The 21,336-nt window shown below is 42.2% G+C and overlaps 3 protein-coding genes across 4 annotated transcripts; all 3 read left to right on the top strand.

Moving 5' to 3' along the window:
• The first annotated feature begins 230 nt into the window (after window positions 1-230).
• Window positions 231-3,090, top strand: LOC132677557 (protocadherin beta-8-like). Its single transcript, XM_078450296.1, has one exon. It carries the CDS (start codon window positions 568-570, stop codon window positions 2,962-2,964), a length of 2,397 nt encoding a protein of 798 aa, XP_078306422.1. The 5' UTR covers window positions 231-567; the 3' UTR covers window positions 2,965-3,090.
• A 4,959-nt stretch (window positions 3,091-8,049) lies between these two features.
• Window positions 8,050-10,728, top strand: PCDHB16 (protocadherin beta 16). Its single transcript, XM_078450308.1, has one exon. It carries the CDS (start codon window positions 8,300-8,302, stop codon window positions 10,685-10,687), a length of 2,388 nt encoding a protein of 795 aa, XP_078306434.1. The 5' UTR covers window positions 8,050-8,299; the 3' UTR covers window positions 10,688-10,728.
• Window positions 10,729-12,611: 1,883 nt separating this feature from the next.
• Window positions 12,612-21,313, top strand: LOC132674282 (protocadherin beta-10-like). 2 transcript variants are annotated; one of them, XM_078450289.1, is made up of 2 exons: window positions 12,612-15,313; window positions 21,174-21,313. In XM_078450289.1, exons 1-2 carry the CDS (start codon window positions 12,899-12,901, stop codon window positions 21,195-21,197), a joined length of 2,439 nt encoding a protein of 812 aa, XP_078306415.1. In that variant the 5' UTR covers window positions 12,612-12,898; the 3' UTR covers window positions 21,198-21,313. The 2 variants fall into 2 exon arrangements, with proteins under 2 accessions (XP_078306415.1, XP_060482934.2); XM_060626951.2 differs by lacking the exon at window positions 21,174-21,313 and having other exon boundaries at window positions 12,612-16,102.
• The last annotated feature ends 23 nt before the right edge of the window (window positions 21,314-21,336 follow it).

Below are 21,336 nucleotides of genomic sequence, written 5' to 3'. Positions count from 1 at the left end.
CATGACTTGAAGTCAGACGCTCAACCAATGAGCCACTCAGGCACCCCTCCAGTTGTATATTTTAATTGTATATGTTTTCTTCTTAGCCAGGCTGTTACATAAATATTTTCTTTTTGCTCCAAATTCACTTAGCGTTATTGAAAGTAGAAAGTCCTTACTAGTGTTATTTCTCTTTTTTGGCTCTCAGACAGTTGTCTGCACCGTAAAGTCCAGGGATAGTAAAGGTAAGACTCAGTACAGTACATACAGGCAAGAGTTGGGAATACTGCATCATTTTTCATCCCAAAAAATGTAAGATCCTTTGAGGACGCCTGGTGGCGCTGCAGGATAAGACGGTACAGACCAGCACCGCAGCTGCAGCACCATTAACAGGCAAAAAAACTAAGCAACAGAACCTGGAAGCCCACGGGAAGCTTGGATGCCACTGGAGGAGGACTGTGTCCTTTGATAAGGACCACTCACTGGAATATTTCTGAGGTATCCTGTGACAGAGCCACAGTCTCGGATACTGAAGTCGTTACAGTTCAGCAGAACCACCCTGGAGGGAGGCTTTACCAGACAACAACAATGGAGGCCAGTGGGAAGTTCATTTGCAGACAAAGGCAAGTCGTTTTATTCTTTGTCCTCTTGGGCTTATCTCAGGCGGGTATAGAACCTAGGCGCTATTCTGTGGTGGAGGAAACCGAGGGGAGCTCCTTTGTAACCAATTTAGCAAAGGATCTAGGTCTGGGTCAGAGGGAACTCTCCAAGCGTGGGGCAAGGGTTATTTCCAAAGGAAACAAACTACATTTGAAGCTGGATCAGGAGACTGGAGATTTGTTGCTAAATGAGAAACTGGACCGGGAGGTATTGTGCGGTCACACAGACCCCTGTGTGCTGCGTTTCCAGGTGTTGCTAGAAAATCCCTTACAGTTTTTTCAAGCTGAGCTACAAGTAATAGACATAAATGACCATTCCCCAGTATTCGTAGACAGAGATATGTTGCTAAAAATATCAGAGAGCAGTCCACCTGGAACTACATTTCCACTGAAGAACGCTCAGGATGTGGACGTAGGCCGAAATAATATTGAGACCTATATAATCAGTCCCAACTCTTATTTTCGCGTCCTCACCCGCAAGAGCAGTGATGGCAGCAGATATCCTGAGTTGGTGCTGGATAAAGCGCTAGATCGAGAGCAGGAACCTGAGCTCAGGTTAACCCTTACAGCTCAGGATGGCGGCTCTCCACCCAGGTCTGGCATCGCTCAGATCAACATTGAAGTCGTGGACATCAATGATAACGCCCCTGAATTTGAGCAGTCTCTCTATAGGGTGAAAATTCCTGAGGACAGTCCAATAGGCTTCCTGATTGTCACAGTCTCTGCTACGGATGCAGACATAGGAGTCAACGGAGAGATTTCCTATTCACTTTTCCAGGCTTCTGAAGAGATTTGCAAAACCTTTGAAATCAATTCCATGACAGGAGAAATTCGACTTAAAAAACAACTTGATTTTGAAAGAATACAGATCTATGAAGTCAATATTGAGGCCAGAGATTCTGGCAGCTTTTCTGGAAAATGCACCGTCCTGACTCAAGTCTTGGATGTGAACGACAATGCCCCAGAAATCACCATGTCTGCATTTACTAGACACATACCTGAGAACTCGCCTGAGGCTATGGTTGCAGTTCTCAGTGTTTCAGACCTTGATTCGGAAGAAAATGGGAAAATAAATTGCACAATTCAGGACGATCTACCCTTTCTCCTGAAATCTTCCTTAGAAAATTTTTACACCCTGGTAACAGAGAGACCCCTGGACAGAGAGAGCCAGGCCGAGTACAACATCACCATCACCGTCACCGACTTGGGGACCCCCAGGCTGAAAACGCAGCACAACATAACCGTGACGGTCTCCGACGTCAACGACAACGCCCCCGCCTTCAGCCAAACCACCTACACCCTGCGCGTCCGCGAGAACAACAGCCCCGCCCTGCACATCGGCAGCGTGAGCGCCACGGACAGGGACTCGGGCGCCAACGCCCAGGTCACCTACTCGCTGCTGCCGCCCGCGGACCCGCAGCTGCCCCTGGCCTCCCTGGTGTCCATCAACGCGGACAACGGGCAGCTGTTCGCGCTCAGGTCCCTGGATTACGAGGCGCTGCAGGCGTTCGAGTTCGGCGTGCGCGCGGCCGACCGCGGCTCGCCCGCGCTCAGCAGCCAGGCGCGGGTGCGCGTGCTGGTGCTGGACGACAACGACAACGCGCCCTTCGTGCTGTACCCGCCGCAGAACGGCTCTGCGCCCTGCACCGAGCTGGTGCCCAGGGCGGCCGAGGCGGGCTACCTGGTGACCAAGGTGGTGGCGGTGGACGGCGACTCGGGCCAGAACGCCTGGCTGTCGTACCAGCTGCTCAAGGCCACGGAGCCCGGGCTGTTCGGCGTGTGGGCGCACAACGGCGAGGTGCGCACGGCCCGGCTGCTGAGCGAGCGCGACGCCGTCAAGCACAGGCTGGTGGTGCTGGTCAAGGACAATGGCGAGCCGCCGCGCTCGGCCAGCGTCACGCTGCACGTGCTGCTGGTGGACGGCTTCTCGCAGCCCTACCTGCCGCTCCCGGAGGTGGCGGCGGCCGAGGCGCGGGCAGACCCGCTCACCGTCTACTTGGTCGTGGCCTTGGCGTCCGTGTCGTCGCTCTTCCTATTCTCGGTGCTGGTGTTCGTGGCGGTGCGGCTGTGCAGGCGGAGCCGGGCGGCGTCTGCGGGTCGCTGCTCGGGGCCCGAGGGCCACTTTCCGGGCCACCTGGTGGACGTCAGCGGCGCGGGGACGCTGTCCCAGAGCTACCAGTACGAGGTGTATCTTCGGGGAGGTTCGGGGACCAGTGAGTTCAAGTTCCTCAAGCCAAATGTGCCCAATTTCCAGGGCCACTCCCCTGGGCCAGAAATAGAAGAAAACGCCAACTTTAGGAATGACTTTGGTTTTAGTATTCAGTGATTGTATTGTTTTTCATATTCCAGATATTTAAAATTGGTAAGTTCAAGATATAGCTTTCCTGGCCACCCGTTAAGACTTTTTAAATCACACTAAATTTGCCTGCAAAATACTTTATATTACCCCTTTGTTATAAAGAATAGTCTTTTTTTCATCACTATGAGATGACTGGTCTTAAATTTTGCCCTCAAAATATTGGTAAGGTCATTAGTTGTACAAATTGTTGCTGTGGAATAGTTTAGGAATGGATTAGGATGGGGCACCTGGGTAGCCCGGGTGAGCATCCCAACTTCCCCTCAGGTCATGATCTCACTGCTCCAGAGTTGGAGCCCAGAATAGGGCTGGATGCTGTAGGAGCCCTATTCGGATCCTCTGTCTCCTTCTCTTTCTGCCCCTCCCCCTCAAAAAGGAATAAACATTTTTTAAATAGAGCTTGAAAAAAGAAATGGATTAGGAAAAAACAGTGGAAAGTTAATTTTATACAATCAATTGTATTCCCTTTTCTTGTTTTAAATCATTAGATAAATAAAAGCAGTAATACACTAACACATGAAGTATGCCTGGTGGAGAAGGAAATAACTGGTACAGTGAGAATCTGGCTCTTGCTTTATTCTGCTCTCATAGCTCTTTTTTAATTTACTTAGAGGATGTGTGCACACATGCATGCGAAGGAGGGGCAGAGAGAGGGCAGAAAAGAGAGAATCCCAAGCAGACTCTGCGCAGTCAGGGAAGCTGCTCTCATAGCTCTTAACTCTGATATTGTTTTCTCTTAAATGTTATACTAACTGTGCTTCCTTTCATTCATATAGTAGTGTTAATTTTAATGTAATTATTTTAATTGTTTTCTATTAAGTTTCATTGCTGTTAACTGGAGAAAAAATAGCTACATTGTGTTCACCCAGTGACATAAGATAGCATAGTAGTGAAATGGACTTTTTCTATTTGAGAAACATTGAGCATGGATGACAGAAAATGCAGTGGCCAGCAAATATCCATTTATTTTTTTCTTCCTTAGTGACAGACCACAAATTACATGTAGAGCATTAGCAAATTTAGTGAAAAAAAATACTTTTTCCCTCCTTGGCAGCTGGAATGGAGCATTTCACTAGGTTATTGCCAATGGAATGTATATACAGATGTTGTAGGAGATTTCCAAGAAGGCTATTTAAAGGGAGAGGTACCTTTTTGTTCTTCTCTAACTGCTTTTTATGGCTTGGAATGTGTAAGTAATAGCTGAAACATAATTAGCCATGTTGGACCATAGAACAACACTTAGAATGGAAATAATGTACAAAGACAGTCAGTGTAGAATAAACTTAAAAGAAATGAGGGTCCCTTGTAACTATGGAGTCATCATATCACCCCTGGAGTGCCTACTTCTGAATTTCTTTTTTTACTTGAGAGATAAAAGAACTTCTATCTCATTTCAGCCACCATCATTTTAGTTTTTGTGCTACCTCCAGTGGAATCGAATCCTAAGGCTTTAACAGTAAGATTTTTTTAAACTAAAATGTTATGTAAGACAGTAAAATGCACAGATCTTAAGTGTATAGTTTGATATAATTGATCTTTTAAAGCTCTTATTCATGATTTCTAATTTAGTTCAAAGTAGGGTATGGAAAAAAAAATAGTAGACTAGAATGCTTTACATTCATTATCTTTTTAGTCCTCTGCCAAACTCTAAGGTCTGAATAAGGGACTTAGAAAAAATGTATGTAATAAAGTGAACTTTAACTTTCTAAGTCACATATGAGAAAACTGAAGCTTAGAAAGGTTAGTAACTTGCTAGCAATTATAAAGTAATAAAAGGAGAAATTTGAATATCTGTCTGTTTTAACTGAATACTCCAGTTCTTAATCCATGTGTTATAATGGCAGGCATTAACTGGTAGCATTGTCTTCCTAACTAAGGAAAGTGAAATCCATCTATTCCATAAACTGAACCTTATGTAGAAATGTAGCTTTTAGTCTACAGTTTGTACTTGTTTCTTTACTATAGACTAAAATACTGCTCTGGACCAGTAGATCCAAAGTTCTTATAGAAGCACTGACCTACTATCTGGGTGAGACACCACAGTTAATCTTCATTGGGAGTAATACAGCCTGATCATTTTCCTGTACCGTCTCAACATATCACATTCATTATTGCAGTAATGAATGCCCTGAATAAGGAATAAAGTTACCTTATGGTTATGTTTCTTGAGTTTCTTGTACTTAGCCCTTCAGTCTGTTTTCTGTCAGTCCTAATATAAAATTTTTATTTTCCTTAGAAAGTTGAAATTCACTTTATTATTTACATTTTTTTCTAAGTCCCTTATGCAGATTAAATACACTGTATTTATTTTAGCACACTATTATTTGAAAGCAATTGATATTCTAGTATTAATTTTATTTTTTAAAGCTTATTTTTTTATTTTGAGAGAGGGAGAATGAGCATGGGAGAGGGGCAGAGGGAGAGAGAGAGAGGGAGAGAGGGAGACAGAGGATGGGAAACAGGCTCTGTGCTGACAGCAGAGAGCCAGATGGGGGGCTTGAACTCATGATTGCAAGATCATGACCTGAGCTGAAGTCAGATGCTTAACCAACTGAGCCACCCAGGTGCTCCTCATATTCTAGCATTAATTTTAAATGAAATAACTAATTTCAGAGAAGTATAGGCAATGATGTGGAAGAATTTTTTTCACTGAATAATTTAGAGATTCTGGAAATTTAGTAGGAACAAAACTGATAGGCTCCAGCTATGTTCTGTTAAAATTAACCACATCTTTGGCAACTCCACAAAAAAATTATGCTGCAAAAAATATAGAGAGTCATAAATGACTTTATTCTGAAAGGATGGCTTACTGGAGCTGAATCAGACATCTTCCAGCAATTGCTGTGGGAAACTATTCTTGTAGAGTGATAAATTGTTGTTGACTCAGCTGTGAGGTGCATGAATATCCATACTTGTGTAACGTATTTTTTTTCCATTGTTGCTATAAAAAATTACCACAAAGTTGCTTAAAACAAAAAAATGTATTACCTTATAGCTTTTTAGGTCTCATGTCTGGTATAGGTATCACTGGGATAAATCAAAGTGTTGGCAGGAGTGCATGTCTTTCTGGGCTCTAGAGGAGAATCTGTTTCTTTGTCTTTTCCAACTTCTAGATTCTGCCTACATTACTTGACTCATGTCACCTTTCATCCATTGTCAAAACCAAATACTATATCTCTTAAACAGATTATTCCATAATCACATCTCCTTTTGACCAGTCCCAACAAAAGTTTTCCCACCCAGATAATCCAGGATAATATTCCCTTCATAAGATCTTCAATTTAATTACATCTATAAACCTTTTGCCATGTAAGATACATATTTACAGATTTGGGGAATTAGGATGTCTTTGGGTGGGTAGCCATTATTCTATCTACCACAGATTGGCTGCTTGGAAGAAAATCATCCAGTCTAGCAATACCACTGGTAGCCAATGGAAAGCACATAAAGGTCTTTATAACAGGAATTTAGGCCTCATTGATTAGATGCTTTAATCCCAGACAAGGTATTTAACAAACTTCTAAGAATTACTAAGAAAAACACTGAATTGATAAAGATATGAAGCTTACTGCAATTCAATTCAAATTATAGAAATGGAAAGCCTGAACAAATAAATACAAATCTGAAAGGGACTTGTATCTAGGATATACAAAGAACGCTTGCAACTCAATTATGAAAAGATAAATAATCCAGTTTAAAATGGACAAAGATCTGAATAGATGGTTTTCTAAGGAAGATATGCAAATGGACAATAAGCACATGAAAAGATGTCCAACATCATTAGTCATCAGAGAAATGCAAATTAAAATTATGTGATACAACTTCATACCCACTAGAGTGGGTAGAATCAAAAAGTCAGATAACCAGTGTTGGAAGGATGTGGGAAAACTGGAATGCTGATACAAAGCTGGTGGGAATGTAAAATGGTGCAGCCACCTTGGAAAATATAGAGCTACCTTATGACCTGGCAATTCTGCCAGAGAAATGAAAGTTTATGTCCACATGAACTCTTGTATATGAATGTTTGCAGCAGCAGGACTCTGAATAGTGAAAAGGTGGAAACAAACCAAATGTCTATCAACAGACGAATGGATAATCAAAATGTGATATATATCTATACAATGGAATATTATTTATCCATAAAAAGGAATGAAGTACTGATACATGCTACAACTTGAACCTCGAAAACATGCTCAGTGAAAGAAGCCAGTCACAAAACTCCACATATTAAATTATTCTATTCATATGAAAGTCCAGAATAGGGGAATCTATAGAGATAGAAAGTAAATTAGTTATTGATTAGGGCTCAGCACGGGAGGGATAGGGGATTAGGGTTGTTGCTAAAGGGTATGGATTTTGAGGGGTGATGAAAATGTTCTAAAATTGACTATGGTGATGGATGTACTACTCTGTGAATATACTATAATTCACTGAATTGTACACTTTAAATGAGTGAACTGTGTGGTATGTGAGTTATATGTCATTAAACCTTTTTAAATATAACAAATTATTCTTGTTATATATATATTTTAAAAGAATCCAAAAGCATGGCAGGCCTAATATTGAGATCTATGTATTTGGGAAATAATTTTTCAATAACTTGAAAATTGCAAAAACAGCTCTCAGTCTTCGGTGTTGTAAAGACGAGGAAGTATGCAATTTAATAACACATTGGTTAAATAATATCTTTAGAACTGTCACTAATTGCAATTTTGCAGTGTCCATTCATTTGTAATTCTGTAATGTGTACCATGAAAATGATCTACTTGTGAAACTGTTCCCATGGTAATTCAAAAACATTTTGCTCCTAAATGTACATTGTTTTCAGCTTAAATGTTAATTATTTTATTTAATCATTAACTCTCAACAGGTTTTAACAGTAACATAAGTGACAGTTTGATCTTTGTACTCCTCCTGTGCAACAACACAGAGCTCTATCTGAACACACACACATCACATGAAAATAGAGCTCATTGTTTTATATTACAGAACACATTTTACACAACTTATTCGGTACATTTAGGAGTATTTTGTGGAAAATATAAGACTCAGTGAGAACACATGGTGGCGCTGCAGGTTAAATGATGAAAAACAGAATTGCCTATGCAGCTCCAGTATCCAGCCAAACAATTTCACATTGCCTGGAAGCTAAAGTACGTTTTTCTTGGCCACAGCAAACGTGAATCTGAAATCTCTTTAAAACTATATTTAGTGGCATAGTTTTGATATCTGGACTGCAGGACCAGGCTACCAGGATCCTGGACATACACAAAGCTCCTGTAAACCAAATTTTCATGAAAGAGCAATGGAGATTGGCTGGATGTGCTATCTGAGACAAAGGCAAGTCCTAGTTTTCTTTGTTTTGCTGAGCATGTTTGGGGTGGGTGCCGAGTTAGGTCCCTATTCAGTAGTGGAAGAAATGGAGAAAGGCTCCTTTGTGGCAAATCTAGGACAAGACCTGGGGTTGGGATTGACAGAGATGTACAACCGCAGGGCTCGGATCATTTTTCAGGGGAACAAAGAGCATTTGCAGCTCAAGGTTCAGACTGGGGATTTGGTCATAAACGAGAAACTAGATCGAGAGGAGCTATGTGGTCCAGCTGACCCTTGCTTGTTATATTTCCAACTGTTAATGGAAAAGCCCTTAGAGATATTTCAGGCTGAACTGAGGGTGAAAGACATAAATGACAATTCTCCTGTGTTCACCGAAAGAGAAATGATTCTAAGAATACCTGAAAACAGTCCTCTAGGAATTGCATTCCCTCTGAGTAATGCTCTGGACTTGGATGTAGGAAGCAACAATGTTCAAAACTATAAAATCAGCCCCAACTCCCATTTCCGGGTTCTAACCCGCAAACTCAGTGACGGCAGAATATACCCTGAGCTGGTGTTGGAAGAAGAGCTGGACAGGGAGGAGGAGCCTGAAATCGTTTTAACCCTAACGGCGCTGGATGGCGGCTCTCCACCTCGGTATGGGACCGCTCAGGTGCGCATTGAAGTGGTGGACAGCAACGATAACGCCCCTGAGTTTGAGCAGCCCATCTACAAGGTGCAAATTCCTGAGAACAGCCACGTAGGCTCCTTGGTTGTCACTGTCTCTGCCAGAGATTTAGACAGCGGAGTACATGGAAAAATAGCCTACACGCTCTTTCAGCCTTCAGAAGATATTAGCAAAACTTTGGAGGTGAATCCTGTAACAGGAGAAATTCAACTGAGAAAACAAGTAGATTTTGAAACAGTTCAATCTTATGAGGTGGACATCAAGGCCACAGATGGGGGAGGCCTTTCAGGAAAATGCACTCTTCTCCTACAGGTGGTGGATGTAAATGATAATCCCCCAGAAGTGACCATGTCTGCACTCACCAGCCCTATCCTGGAGAACTCACCTGAGATTGTAGTTGCTGTTTTCAGTGTTTCAGATCCTGACTCTGGGGATAACGGGAAGACTGTTTCCTCCATCCAGGATGACCTTCCTTTTCTTCTAAAACCTTCAGTCAAGAACTTTTACACCTTGGTAACCAAGAGAGCACTAGACAGAGAAGAAAGAGCCCAATACAACATCACTATCACCGTCACTGACTTGGGGACCCCCAGGCTGAAAACGCAGCACAACATAACCGTGACGGTCTCCGACGTCAACGACAACGCCCCCGCCTTCAGTCAAACCACCTACACCCTGCGCGTCCGCGAGAACAACAGCCCCGCCCTGCACATCGGCAGCGTGAGCGCCACGGACAGGGACTCGGGCGCCAACGCCCAGGTCACCTACTCGCTGCTGCCGCCCGCGGACCCGCAGCTGCCCCTGGCCTCCCTGGTGTCCATCAACGCGGACAACGGGCAGCTGTTCGCGCTCAGGTCCCTGGATTACGAGGCGCTGCAGGCGTTCGAGTTCGGCGTGCGCGCGGCCGACCGCGGCTCGCCCGCGCTCAGCAGCCAGGCGCGGGTGCGCGTGCTGGTGCTGGACGACAACGACAACGCGCCCTTCGTGCTGTACCCGCCGCAGAACGGCTCTGCGCCCTGCACCGAGCTGGTGCCCAGGGCGGCCGAGGCGGGCTACCTGGTGACCAAGGTGGTGGCGGTGGACGGCGACTCGGGCCAGAACGCCTGGCTGTCGTACCAGCTGCTCAAGGCCACGGAGCCCGGGCTGTTCGGCGTGTGGGCGCACAACGGCGAGGTGCGCACGGCCCGGCTGCTGAGCGAGCGCGACGCCGTCAAGCACAGGCTGGTGGTGCTGGTCAAGGACAATGGCGAGCCGCCGCGCTCGGCCAGCGTCACGCTGCACGTGCTGCTGGTGGACGGCTTCTCGCAGCCCTACCTGCCGCTCCCGGAGGTGGCGGCGGCCGAGGCGCGGGCAGACCCGCTCACCGTCTACTTGGTCGTGGCCTTGGCGTCCGTGTCGTCGCTCTTCCTGTTCTCGGTGCTGGTGTTCGTGGCGGTGCGGCTGTGCAGGCGGAGCCGGGCGGCGTCTGCGGGTCGCTGCTCGGGGCCCGAGGGCCACTTTCCGGGCCACCTGGTGGACGTCAGCGGCGCGGGGACGCTGTCGCAGAGCTACCAGTATGAGGTGTGTCTTCGGGGAGGTTCGGGGACCAGTGAGTTCAAATTCCTCAAGCCCATTATCCCTAATCTGCAGTTTCAGAGCACAGGGAAGGAAGTGGAAGAAAATCCCCCCTTCCAGAATAATTTTGGGATTTAATTATTGCTAGGAACCTATTTAATAAAGACATTAACTTCTAATTTTTTTCTTGACTAAATTGTTTATGCCTGCCACCACAAATAAGGTGTTGTTTAATTTTCTCTATTTGGTTCATCCTCAATTTCCAATTTTATACCTGTCTTCACAGGTTTCTTTACCCTCATATTTTAGTCCAGTGAATTTTTCAGTAGAATCCCAGTAAGTGAAATAAGCTCTACTTTCAAAGATGATACCATTAACATTTTCTACTACTTTATGAATAAGTGTCTTTATTGGCTTTGTACTCACAATTTTCATTTTAGTTTTCTTTCCGGAGCTTCTTCAGTTATGAAAATAATGTGCATGTGATCTACGCATTTCCTATTTGGTAGTTCTTCTCTTCCCTTTTAAAACTGGTATTTTTGTTGGTTTATCGACCTCAATTTTTATTATAGAGATTTTTAAAACTATTACTTTTTTAAAGTTGTTTTCCCGTTATTGGTATTTGCATCTTTAAAGTATTTACATTGTGTGATAAGATAAATAAATCCCTAATAAATCTTACGTAAAATAAGAAGAAACACCTCCGTAAGATACTGAGTGTGTGTATGTGTATGTAAGTTTGGAGACAAAAACAATGTTTAGGTGTTTTATAGCATCATGTAGAAATATTTAATCATTTGTTTTAAATCCTGTATGAAAAAAACCAGAGATTCCTGTTAAGTTTTTAATGGCTAACAAAGCAGTCCCATTCAGTTGGAAAAGAACTGTAGAAATCGTCAGAAGTTTATATGGTATAGATTCTTCGTTTAGCAGTTAGAGTTTTTGGCAGTATCTAGCCCTTTCCCTCTACAATGTCCTTCAGTTTAATCTGTATCACTTGCTTATTAGAGGAAAAACAGAGTTATTTCTGGATATTAGGCCTTTGAATAAAATTTTCTATGAGGTAGATGTTATCATGCTTTTCTTACTGTAGGTAGTGTTTGGATAGGCATTATGCTGGTCTATTCTTTCCCTCCCTTTTATTTGGTACAGAGAAATTAGATCCCACCAGATTTTAATTAAGAGGGACTTTAAAATAAAGACCAGTCCCTTCTTTAATTTTGTAAGTAATTTTAAAGCTAATATAAGAAAAACAAAGACATATGAAAAAAAGAAACAAGTTGATAAGAATGAGTTTAAGTGAAAGAATACAATTTTCAAATGGTATGGATTTAAGGCACAGAAGGTCGTTTCATATCCTAGTAAGTAGAGCTTATTTATCCATTCCGTAATATAGCAAGAATTGAGTGTCTGATTTGTGAATTTAAGATGATTAAGGCATCCTTCCATCCTTACATAGGGACAGGTTGACTTGAATAAGGGACAAATTGGCATGAAACAGGAAGCAGTAATATGTACAGAGCAATTATACAAGTTTCTATGGGAGCACAGAGGAGGGAAAGCCTAAACCCTTCCCTCTGGATGATTATATTTAGGCAATATGATTAGATTTTAAGGAAATTGTTGAAGAATGTGTGAAACAAGTTTCTTTTTTCAGTTTGGTCAATGTTTTTGGAAAAGTAAAATCTGTTATTTTGGTCCCAGAGGTCACCACTGTTTTCCACTTTGGTTCATGACATTGCATGGGAGTAGTTTCAGGAGTGAAAGGCCTACTACAGAACTAAATGTAGCACAATGAGGTGGACAGAGTTAACTGCTAGAAACATTTTCCAAGTTTTGAATTTTTTTTTTTAAATGTTTATTGATTTTTGAGACAGAGAGACACAGAGCATGAACAGGGGTGGGTCAGAGAGAGAGAGGAGACACAGAATATGAAACAGGCTCCAGGCTCTGAGCTGTCAGCACAGAGCCTGATGCGGGGCTCAAACCCACGAACTGTGAGATCATGACCTGAGCTGAAGTCAGACGCTTAACCGTCGGAGCCACCCAGGCGCCCCCAAGTTTTGAATTTTTAACTTTTCCCATGAATCAGTGAAAAATCTCAACAATGTGAGCAGTACTCTATCTCAACATTACTTTCTACCAAACAAAAGAAAAGAAAAATGAAATACTTAAATGAGCCACTAAAGAAAAAAATTGTAAATACACACACAAATTGGGTAGAGCCATTTGAGTCTGTTGGAGGCCACGCGGTGGCGCTGCAGGCTAAAGAGACAAAAAAAAAAAAAAAAAAAATCGACCATGAACTGAGAATGCTGCGGAAGGCATTAACAAAAAGGATCAAGGCAGATGAGCTGGGAGAAAACCTGTACTGGCCCAAGATTGGAAAAGGAAAAAAACCCAGACTCCTGCTACAAATGGCATAGGTCTGGGGGTTGCAACTGCTGGTTCTGTATGCTGGGAGCTGTGATTGTGACCAACATTGACAAAAGACCGTGTTCTGAAAAAGCAATGGAGGCTGGAATGTTGTGCTGCCCAAGACAAAGGCAAGTCCTATTTCTCTTTATGTTTGGGGGAGTATCCTTAGCAGGTTCTGGGTTTGGACAATATTCTGTGACAGAGGAAACAGAGAGAGGATCATTTGTGGTTAATCTGGCAAAGGATCTGGGGCTAGGGGACCAGGAATTGGTTTCAAGGGGAGCCCGGGTGGTCTCTGATAACAAACAACACTTGCTCCTGGATCCTCATTCTGGAGATTTGCTCACAAATGAGAAACTGGACCGGGAAAAGCTGTGTGGCCTCACAGAGCCCTGTTTGCTGTATTTCCAAATTTTAATGGATAACCCCTTTCAGATTTACCGGGCTGAGCTGAGGGTCAGGGACATAAATGATCATTCACCAATGTTTCGGGACAAAGAGACGGTCTTAAAAATATTAGAAAATACAGCTGAAGGGACAGCATTTCGACTAGAAAGAGCAGAGGATTCAGATGGAGGACTTAACGGTATACAAAGCTACATTATCAACCCGAACCCTTTTTTCCATATTAAAATTAGTGACAGTGATGAAGGCATGATATATCCAGAACTAGTATTGGATAAGGCACTGGACCGGGAGAAGCAGCACGAACTCAGTTTAACACTCACGGCACTGGATGGTGGGTCTCCACCCAGGTCTGGGACCACCACAATACGAATTGTGATCCTGGACATCAATGATAATGCTCCCCAGTTTTCTCAGACAATGTATGAGACCCAGGCCCCAGAAAACAGCCCAGTAGGGTCTCTTATTGCAAAAGTCTCTGCAGGAGATATAGATTCTGGAGTCAATGCAGACCTATCCTATTCATTTTTTGATGCTTCTGAAGATATTCGAGAAACCTTTCAAATCAATCCTTTTTCTGGAGAAATTGTCCTCATAGTGTTGCTTGATTATGAGCTAGTAAAGTCTTACAAAATAAATATACAGGCAATGGATGGAGGGGGTCTTGCTGCAACATGTACCGTTTTGGTGGAAGTATTAGATATCAATGACAATCCCCCTGAACTGATCATGTCATCACTTTCCAACCATGTCGCTGAGAACTCTCCTGAGACGGTACTGGCTGTTTTTAGAATTAAAGACAGAGACTCTGGAGAAAATGGAAAAATGCACTGCTACATTCAAGATAATCTGCCATTCCTTCTGAAACCCTCTGTGGAAAATTTTTACATCCTCATGACAGAAGGAGGGCTGGACAGGGAAAGTCAAGCCCAGTACAACATCACCATCACCGTCACCGACTTGGGGACCCCCAGGCTGAAAACGCAGCACAACATAACCGTGACGGTCTCCGACGTCAACGACAACGCCCCCGCCTTCAGCCAAACCACCTACACCCTGCGCGTCCGCGAGAACAACAGCCCCGCCCTGCACATCGGCAGCGTGAGCGCCACGGACAGGGACTCGGGCGCCAACGCCCAGGTCACCTACTCGCTGCTGCCGCCCGCGGACCCGCAGCTGCCCCTGGCCTCCCTGGTGTCCATCAACGCGGACAACGGGCAGCTGTTCGCGCTCAGGTCCCTGGATTACGAGGCGCTGCAGGCGTTCGAGTTCGGCGTGCGCGCGGCCGACCGCGGCTCGCCCGCGCTCAGCAGCCAGGCGCGGGTGCGCGTGCTGGTGCTGGACGACAACGACAACGCGCCCTTCGTGCTGTACCCGCTGCAGAACGGCTCTGCGCCCTGCACCGAGCTGGTGCCCAGGGCGGCCGAGGCGGGCTACCTGGTGACCAAGGTGGTGGCGGTGGACGGCGACTCGGGCCAGAACGCCTGGCTGTCGTACCAGCTGCTCAAGGCCACGGAGCCCGGGCTGTTCGGCGTGTGGGCGCACAACGGCGAGGTGCGCACGGCCCGGCTGCTGAGCGAGCGCGACGCCGTCAAGCACAGGCTGGTGGTGCTGGTCAAGGACAATGGCGAGCCGCCGCGCTCGGCCAGCGTCACGCTGCACGTGCTGCTGGTGGACGGCTTCTCGCAGCCCTACCTGCCGCTCCCGGAGGTGGCGGCGGCCGAGGCGCGGGCCGACCCGCTCACCGTCTACTTGGTCGTGGCCTTGGCGTCCGTGTCGTCGCTCTTCCTGTTCTCGGTGCTGGTGTTCGTGGCGGTGCGGCTGTGCAGGCGGAGCCGGGCGGCGTCTGCGGGTCGCTGCTCAGGGCCCGAGGGCCACTTTCCGGGCCACCTGGTGGACGTCAGCGGCGCGGGGACGCTGTCGCAGAGCTACCAGTACGAGGTGTGTCTTCGGGGAGGCTCGGGGACCAGTGAGTTCAAGTTCCTCAAGCCCATTATCCCCAATATCCAGGCACAGGACTCTGGGGGGCAAAGCGAAGAAAATCCCACCTTTCGAAATAGCTTTGGATTTAACTTACAGTAAAAATTCTTTTTCATATTTTCACGCACTTTTAAGTGGTGTACAATCATATCAATATCAGTTTAGTTTTAAAATCCCTAGTTATTGTACAATTTTAAGCCTAATTTTAAGTACTATATATCTATGATTTACAATGTCATTTCATCCTTTTTTGCATTTAATCAATAGGTCGCTTTAATTAGCACTCATTTGTAAATAATAGTTTAAGGTTTAATCATTTCAAAATGTACAAGGATGTAGTTATTCTTACCTAGAAAATCGAAATTTGTCTTTTCCTTTTAGTATATTTCATAGACTAATCTCTGTCCTCATCACCTTGTACTTCCTTCATGTCAGCAGACATCCCTCCACTTCTGATCTTCTCTAACATTCTGTTTCATCATGTGAAAAAAAATCATGTCATCTAGCGTTTTAAAGATATTTCTCTCTTACTCTGCTCGTGAGAAAATGAGAGAGATCATTTTGTGAGTGATATGGGACTACAGTAATATCTTGTAGTCATATTATTATTCCATTTCCTTCAAATACACTACTCTTACTATTTTCTGGTGTTCACTTTTGCTGACATATGTTAAAAAATAGGTCGTGTCTCTTAATGGCAAAAAAATGTAATAACCTGCATGAAAATAAATAAAAGCATTTTGAAAATTTGTGAAGAATATTTGTGGACTGTTGGAAAGGTACTCACTTTTCATTTCGTTTTATAAATATATTTTAGTTATGAAATTTTTAAATCACGATGAACTAAAAGTCACAAAGAAAAACAATAAATTCTTCAATGTCTGGCCCCTCTTATGGAGTAGTCTCTCTAGAATTGATCATCTTTTGAAGTAATATGTTTATGCCACTATATCTTAACAGTTTTATACTTTAATCACTCCTTCATATGACAAAAGATGATTTCACTTCCTTACTTTCCAACTAATACACATACAACATTGCATGTGCCCTTTCTCCTGTTCTCCCAATAGAGCTGTCATTTTTTTAGGTTAAACTAGTAGTTTTTATGTATATTGCAAAAATTACTTCAAAATACACATTAGTGTAATGATTACATTTCTTTTCTTGAAAAACTTAATTCCTAGATTTGATCCTTGTTTTTACTTGCATCATTTTCTATTTACTATTATTGATTTTTCACATTAACTCTCATTTCAATAACAATAATTCTCTTAAATACTAAAAAATGCCAGATACCTATCAATTTATTTTAGATCTTTCACCCAGAACCTTTTGTATCTCTGATTCATTAACACTGGTTGTTCTTTTTTTTTATTTTTAGTTTTTATTTAAATTCTGGTTAGTTAACATACAGAGTAAATATTAGTTTCAGATGTAAAATTTAGTGATTCAGTGTTTCCATCCAACACCCAGTGCTCATTGCTACAAGTGCCCTTCTTAATCCTCATCACTTATTTTACCCATCCCCCACCCATCTCCCCTCTGGTAACCATTGGTTTGTTCTCTATAGTTAAGAGTTTGTTTTTTGGTTTTTTTCTCCTATGATCGTTTGTTTTCTTAAATTCCACATACAAGTGAAATCATATGGTATTTGTCTTTCTCTGACTTATTTTGCTTAGCGTAATACTCTTTAGCTCCATCCATGTGGTTGCAAGTGACAAGATTCCACTCTTTTTATGGCTGAGTAATATTCCGTTCCATATATACATACACACATACATCTTACTTTATCCATTCATCAGTCAGTGGACACTTGGGCTCTTTCCATAATTTAGCTATTGTTGATAATGCTGCCATAAATATGAGAGTGCATGTATCCCTTCAAATTAGTATTTGTGTATTCATTGGATAAATACCCAGTAGTGCAATTGCTGGATCATAAGGTGGTTCTATTTTTAACTTTTTTAGAAACTGCCACACTGTTTTCTAGAGTGTCTGCACCAGTGTACATTACCACCAACAGTGCAAGATGGTTCTCTTTTCCCTGTGTCTTCACCAACACCTGTTGTTTGTCTTGTTAATTTTAGCCATTCTGACTGGTATGAGGTGATAATTCACAGTAGTTTTGATTTATGTTTCCCCAATGATGAATGATGGTGAGCTTTTCAGGTGTTTGTTGTCCATCTGAATGTCTTCTTTGGAAAAATGTCTATTCAGTCTTCTGCCCCTTTTTAAACTGTTTTTTTTGGGGGGTTGAGTTGTATAAGTTCTTCATATATTTTGGATACTAACCCTTTATCAGATATGTCATTTGCAAATATCTTCTCCCATCACTTAGGTTGCCTTTTAGTTTTGTTAATTTTTTCCAACATTGGTTGTTCTAATGGCTGTCACCCTAGAACTTTTTCCTTTATTACTTTCTTGTGTTGGTCCCCTTTTACAAGATCCAATATATTCTTTTTTATTAGCGTATTCCTTACTTAACTAACACACATCTCTCACTAGTTTCATAAAAATGATTCAGAGGAGGTGAAAGTTTTTGAAAATTTGCTTAGTAAAGCACTCTTGTTTTTCTTTTGAGTGATACTTCGGGTGTAAAATTCTAAGTTGAAAATAATTTTCCCTCACATTTTGAAAGCAGTGTTCTTTTTACTGATTGCAATTAGAGTCCCTGTTCAGAATACTGAGTGCCTTCTAATTCTGATCTCTTTTAATGTCACCCCTAATTTTTCATTCTGGAAGAATTGGAAACTTTTTCTTCATATTCTGAAAATACTCTATTATCACTTATTTATCTATTTGGTCACAGGGGTGTACTCTATTAACATTTAAACTCTCACTTCCAGTTCTGAGAAATTTTCTTGTTATGCTTTTGATAATAAGTTCTCCCTTGAATTTTCTACATTCTCACTTTATCCAGAATTTCATTAGTTAAATATTGGATCTTCTAGATTGATACTCTAAGACACTAAATATTTTCCTTATTTTCTCTGTCTGTTGCTCTACTTTTTTGGACAATTTATTTTATAATCCAACCTTTATATTTAAGTTTTTCTTTTTGGCTAACTATTTTTAATAGCTCTTTTGGTTCTCTGAGTGTTTTGCATAGGATCCTTTTGTAGATATGTAAATGTATTATCTTCTCTCATCTATAATTAATTTATTCTTTTAAAATACATTATACACAAAATGCATTATGCAGTAGAAACCGTTACATCCATTATTAAAATGAGAGTGAGTTACAGGGAAGTTAAGAACTTATCCAAGGTTATATAGTTAGTAAGGGGGACTGAAGCCATAATCTATTCTCAATCTTATAGTAAGAACACATACTTCATGAAGTTACTGTTAATATTAAATGAATAAAAGCATATGTGTCACTTAGAACAATGGATATGACAGAGCAAATTTTCAGTAAGTGTTAGCTCTTATGAGATTTTACTGCTCTGGGGATATTAGACATTTTTAAAGACTTTCTTCTGTTTTCTCTATTATGTCTATTTCCTCTTGTTTTATTTTTTGTTTTTGGAGATGGTGGTTTGACCTTGCTATGTCATGTCATAGGTATTTCTTCAAATTTCTTGTGGTCCTGGGCTATCTCTTCATTATTAAGAATGATATTCTCAGGGGCGCCTGAGTGGCTCAGTACGTTAATCATCGAACTCTTCTTGATTTTGGCTCAGGTCATGATCTCACATGGTTCATGAGTTCAAGCCCCCCATCAGGCTCTGTGCTGACAGTGTGGAACCTGCTTGGGATTGTCTTTCTCCCCTCTCTCTTTGTCGCTACCCCATTTGTGCTCTTTCTATCTCAAAATAAATAAATAAACTTTAAAGAAGGATGATGCTCTCATATTTAAGAGTGATGAGAGGGGCTCCTGTGTCACTCAGATGGTTTAGCCTCTGACTCTCAATTTCGGCTTAGGTCATGATCTCAGAGTTGTGGGAATGAGCCCATCCCAGCATCAGTGAAAGAGAGAAAGAGAGACAGAGACAGACAGAGACAGAGGAAGGAAGGAAGGAAGGAAGGAAGGAAGGAAGGAAGGAAGGAAAGAAGGAAGGAAGGAAGGAAGGAAGGAAGTTTGGATGGAAGGACGAAGAGATACCATCCTGTCAGCTCTTTGTGAGTGCGTGAGGCCTGTTGATGGTAGGACTTCACTCTAATGTAACCATGCTAGGATAAGACTATTATTTTGGGAGACCCTTCCGAATATTAGTATGTGTAAATGGTTTTTTATAAGATTTTTTAAATTTTTAAGTAATCTCCACATCTCATGCAGGACTTGAACTCACAACCCAGAGACCAAGAGTTGTATGCTTCACTGACTGAGCCAGCTAGGCACCCCATTATGTGTAAATCTTTAAGCTTTTAATATTCTCCAGGTTAGAATTCTACAATATCTGCTGTGTGAAGGAAAGTTAGAGAGGAGATCAGGTATATACCCTGTGTGCTACAATTGGAGAGTATTGCATGATAAGGGTGATCTGGAAATTTCATCATTCAGGATGCAAAGTTTTGCTTCACCTCCCTATTTTTAGTTTCATGCTTCAACTTTTACTCAGCTTTGCCTAAGGTCTCCTAAAGTAGGGGTCATCCCATTTAATTTCTCTGCCTCTGAGATACTTGGACTATCCAACTTTCCTTTTTAGTTCTTAACTGACTTCAGCTTTCTTACACATGGTTCCTCTAAATCTTGTACATAAATGGAATACTGTAGGACAAACCCACTACTTTGTATGAACATTTCCAATGCAGGCACTTTACATGTTTCTTAGAACTGCTAACTCAATTGCTCTTCTTTCGGCTTTCTGTCATCAAAATTTTGGGTGTTCACTTGTGCATTCTTAGTCTTTATGTGTTCATACCACTTTTGCTCTTTTTTTGTCATTTTAGTTAGTATTTTATGGGTTTTATGTTTATTTTTGAAAGAGAGTACAATTGGGGAAAGGGCGGGGGGGGGGGACACGATCTGAAGCAGGCTCTGCACCAACAGCAGAGATTCGAGGCTCAAACTCACAGAAATAGGATGCTCAACTGACTGAGCCACCCAGGAGCCCCCTAGTGAGTATTTTTAAAGGAGGGAGAATAACTAAGAGTAGTCAACCCACCTACTTTTCTATTTCTACCCTTGTAGTGGTCAATTTTTCAATAACGTATCTATCTTACATTTTTTAAATGTAATTTGAACTTAACATTTTTAGATGCAAATTTTTTAGATCCCTCCTTAATCCATTTTTGAGAGCATTTTTGAGATCACTGAATGTATAGCATCTATTCCAAACAATTTCCCTCCTTATGTAGCAACCTTTCACTTTGGCTAGGACTCAGGCTACCCAAAGCTTCCGAGGTGGTCCCAGACAGTTAAAGCAAGGCCAAAGATGGGTCTTCAGATTCTGAGACTAAAATCTCCACGTTATAATTCTCTGCCTCGTGAAATAATGATTGCTTCAATAGCAGGTATAGGATCTTAATTAGTCTAATCAGAGTAAAACTAAGTTTTGCTCTATGACTGGGAATGGGAATCTCTTGTGGGGCGGAAAATGAAAGCAGGTGACCATAGTTGTAGCTGGAATAAATCTTGTGAACCTAAGGGAAGGTGGCTTTAGGAGTAAGCCTGCTTTAAACAAAACTAGCATGTTTGTGTACTTATTAAATACTTTGGTAAATTATGAGAAGCTGGAACTAAATTATGACTTTACATAATGCGTTCCACCCCAATATTTTAGTTCATTTTCTCCCAGTTCACAGTTCACTGCTAAGGAAATCTACAGAGATGCCTTCTTGTACTATAATAACTATCTATTTGTGTTCCATCTTACAGTTTATCCAATTTCATATCCTCTGAGAAGACTCTCAAAGTGACTCATGTATACTTTCCCTTTGCATTACAACCAAAAGAAGGCCAAGTAATGATGCAATCTTCTTTCAGGTTTTCAGTCTTCTCAGAAATATTACAAACTTCTGGGGCCAGGAATCACATCTTG

The sequence above is a fragment of the Panthera onca genome, chromosome A1 (assembly GCF_046562875.1).
Source record: "Panthera onca isolate mPanOnc1 chromosome A1, mPanOnc1 haplotype 2, whole genome shotgun sequence".
Taxonomy (NCBI): Eukaryota; Metazoa; Chordata; class Mammalia; order Carnivora; family Felidae; genus Panthera; species Panthera onca.
The sequence above is the reverse complement of the archived record's forward strand: the minus strand, read 5'-3'. Positions and strand labels throughout refer to the sequence as shown.

What these genes read in the sequence shown, in the direction of transcription:
- LOC132677557 (XM_078450296.1), top strand. Translation starts at nt 568, where the DNA reads ATGGAGGCCAGTGGGAAGTTCATTTGCAGACAAAGGCAAGTCGTTTTA.
- PCDHB16 (XM_078450308.1), top strand. Translation starts at nt 8,300, where the DNA reads ATGGAGATTGGCTGGATGTGCTATCTGAGACAAAGGCAAGTCCTAGTT.
- LOC132674282 (XM_060626951.2), top strand. Translation starts at nt 12,899, where the DNA reads ATGAGCTGGGAGAAAACCTGTACTGGCCCAAGATTGGAAAAGGAAAAA.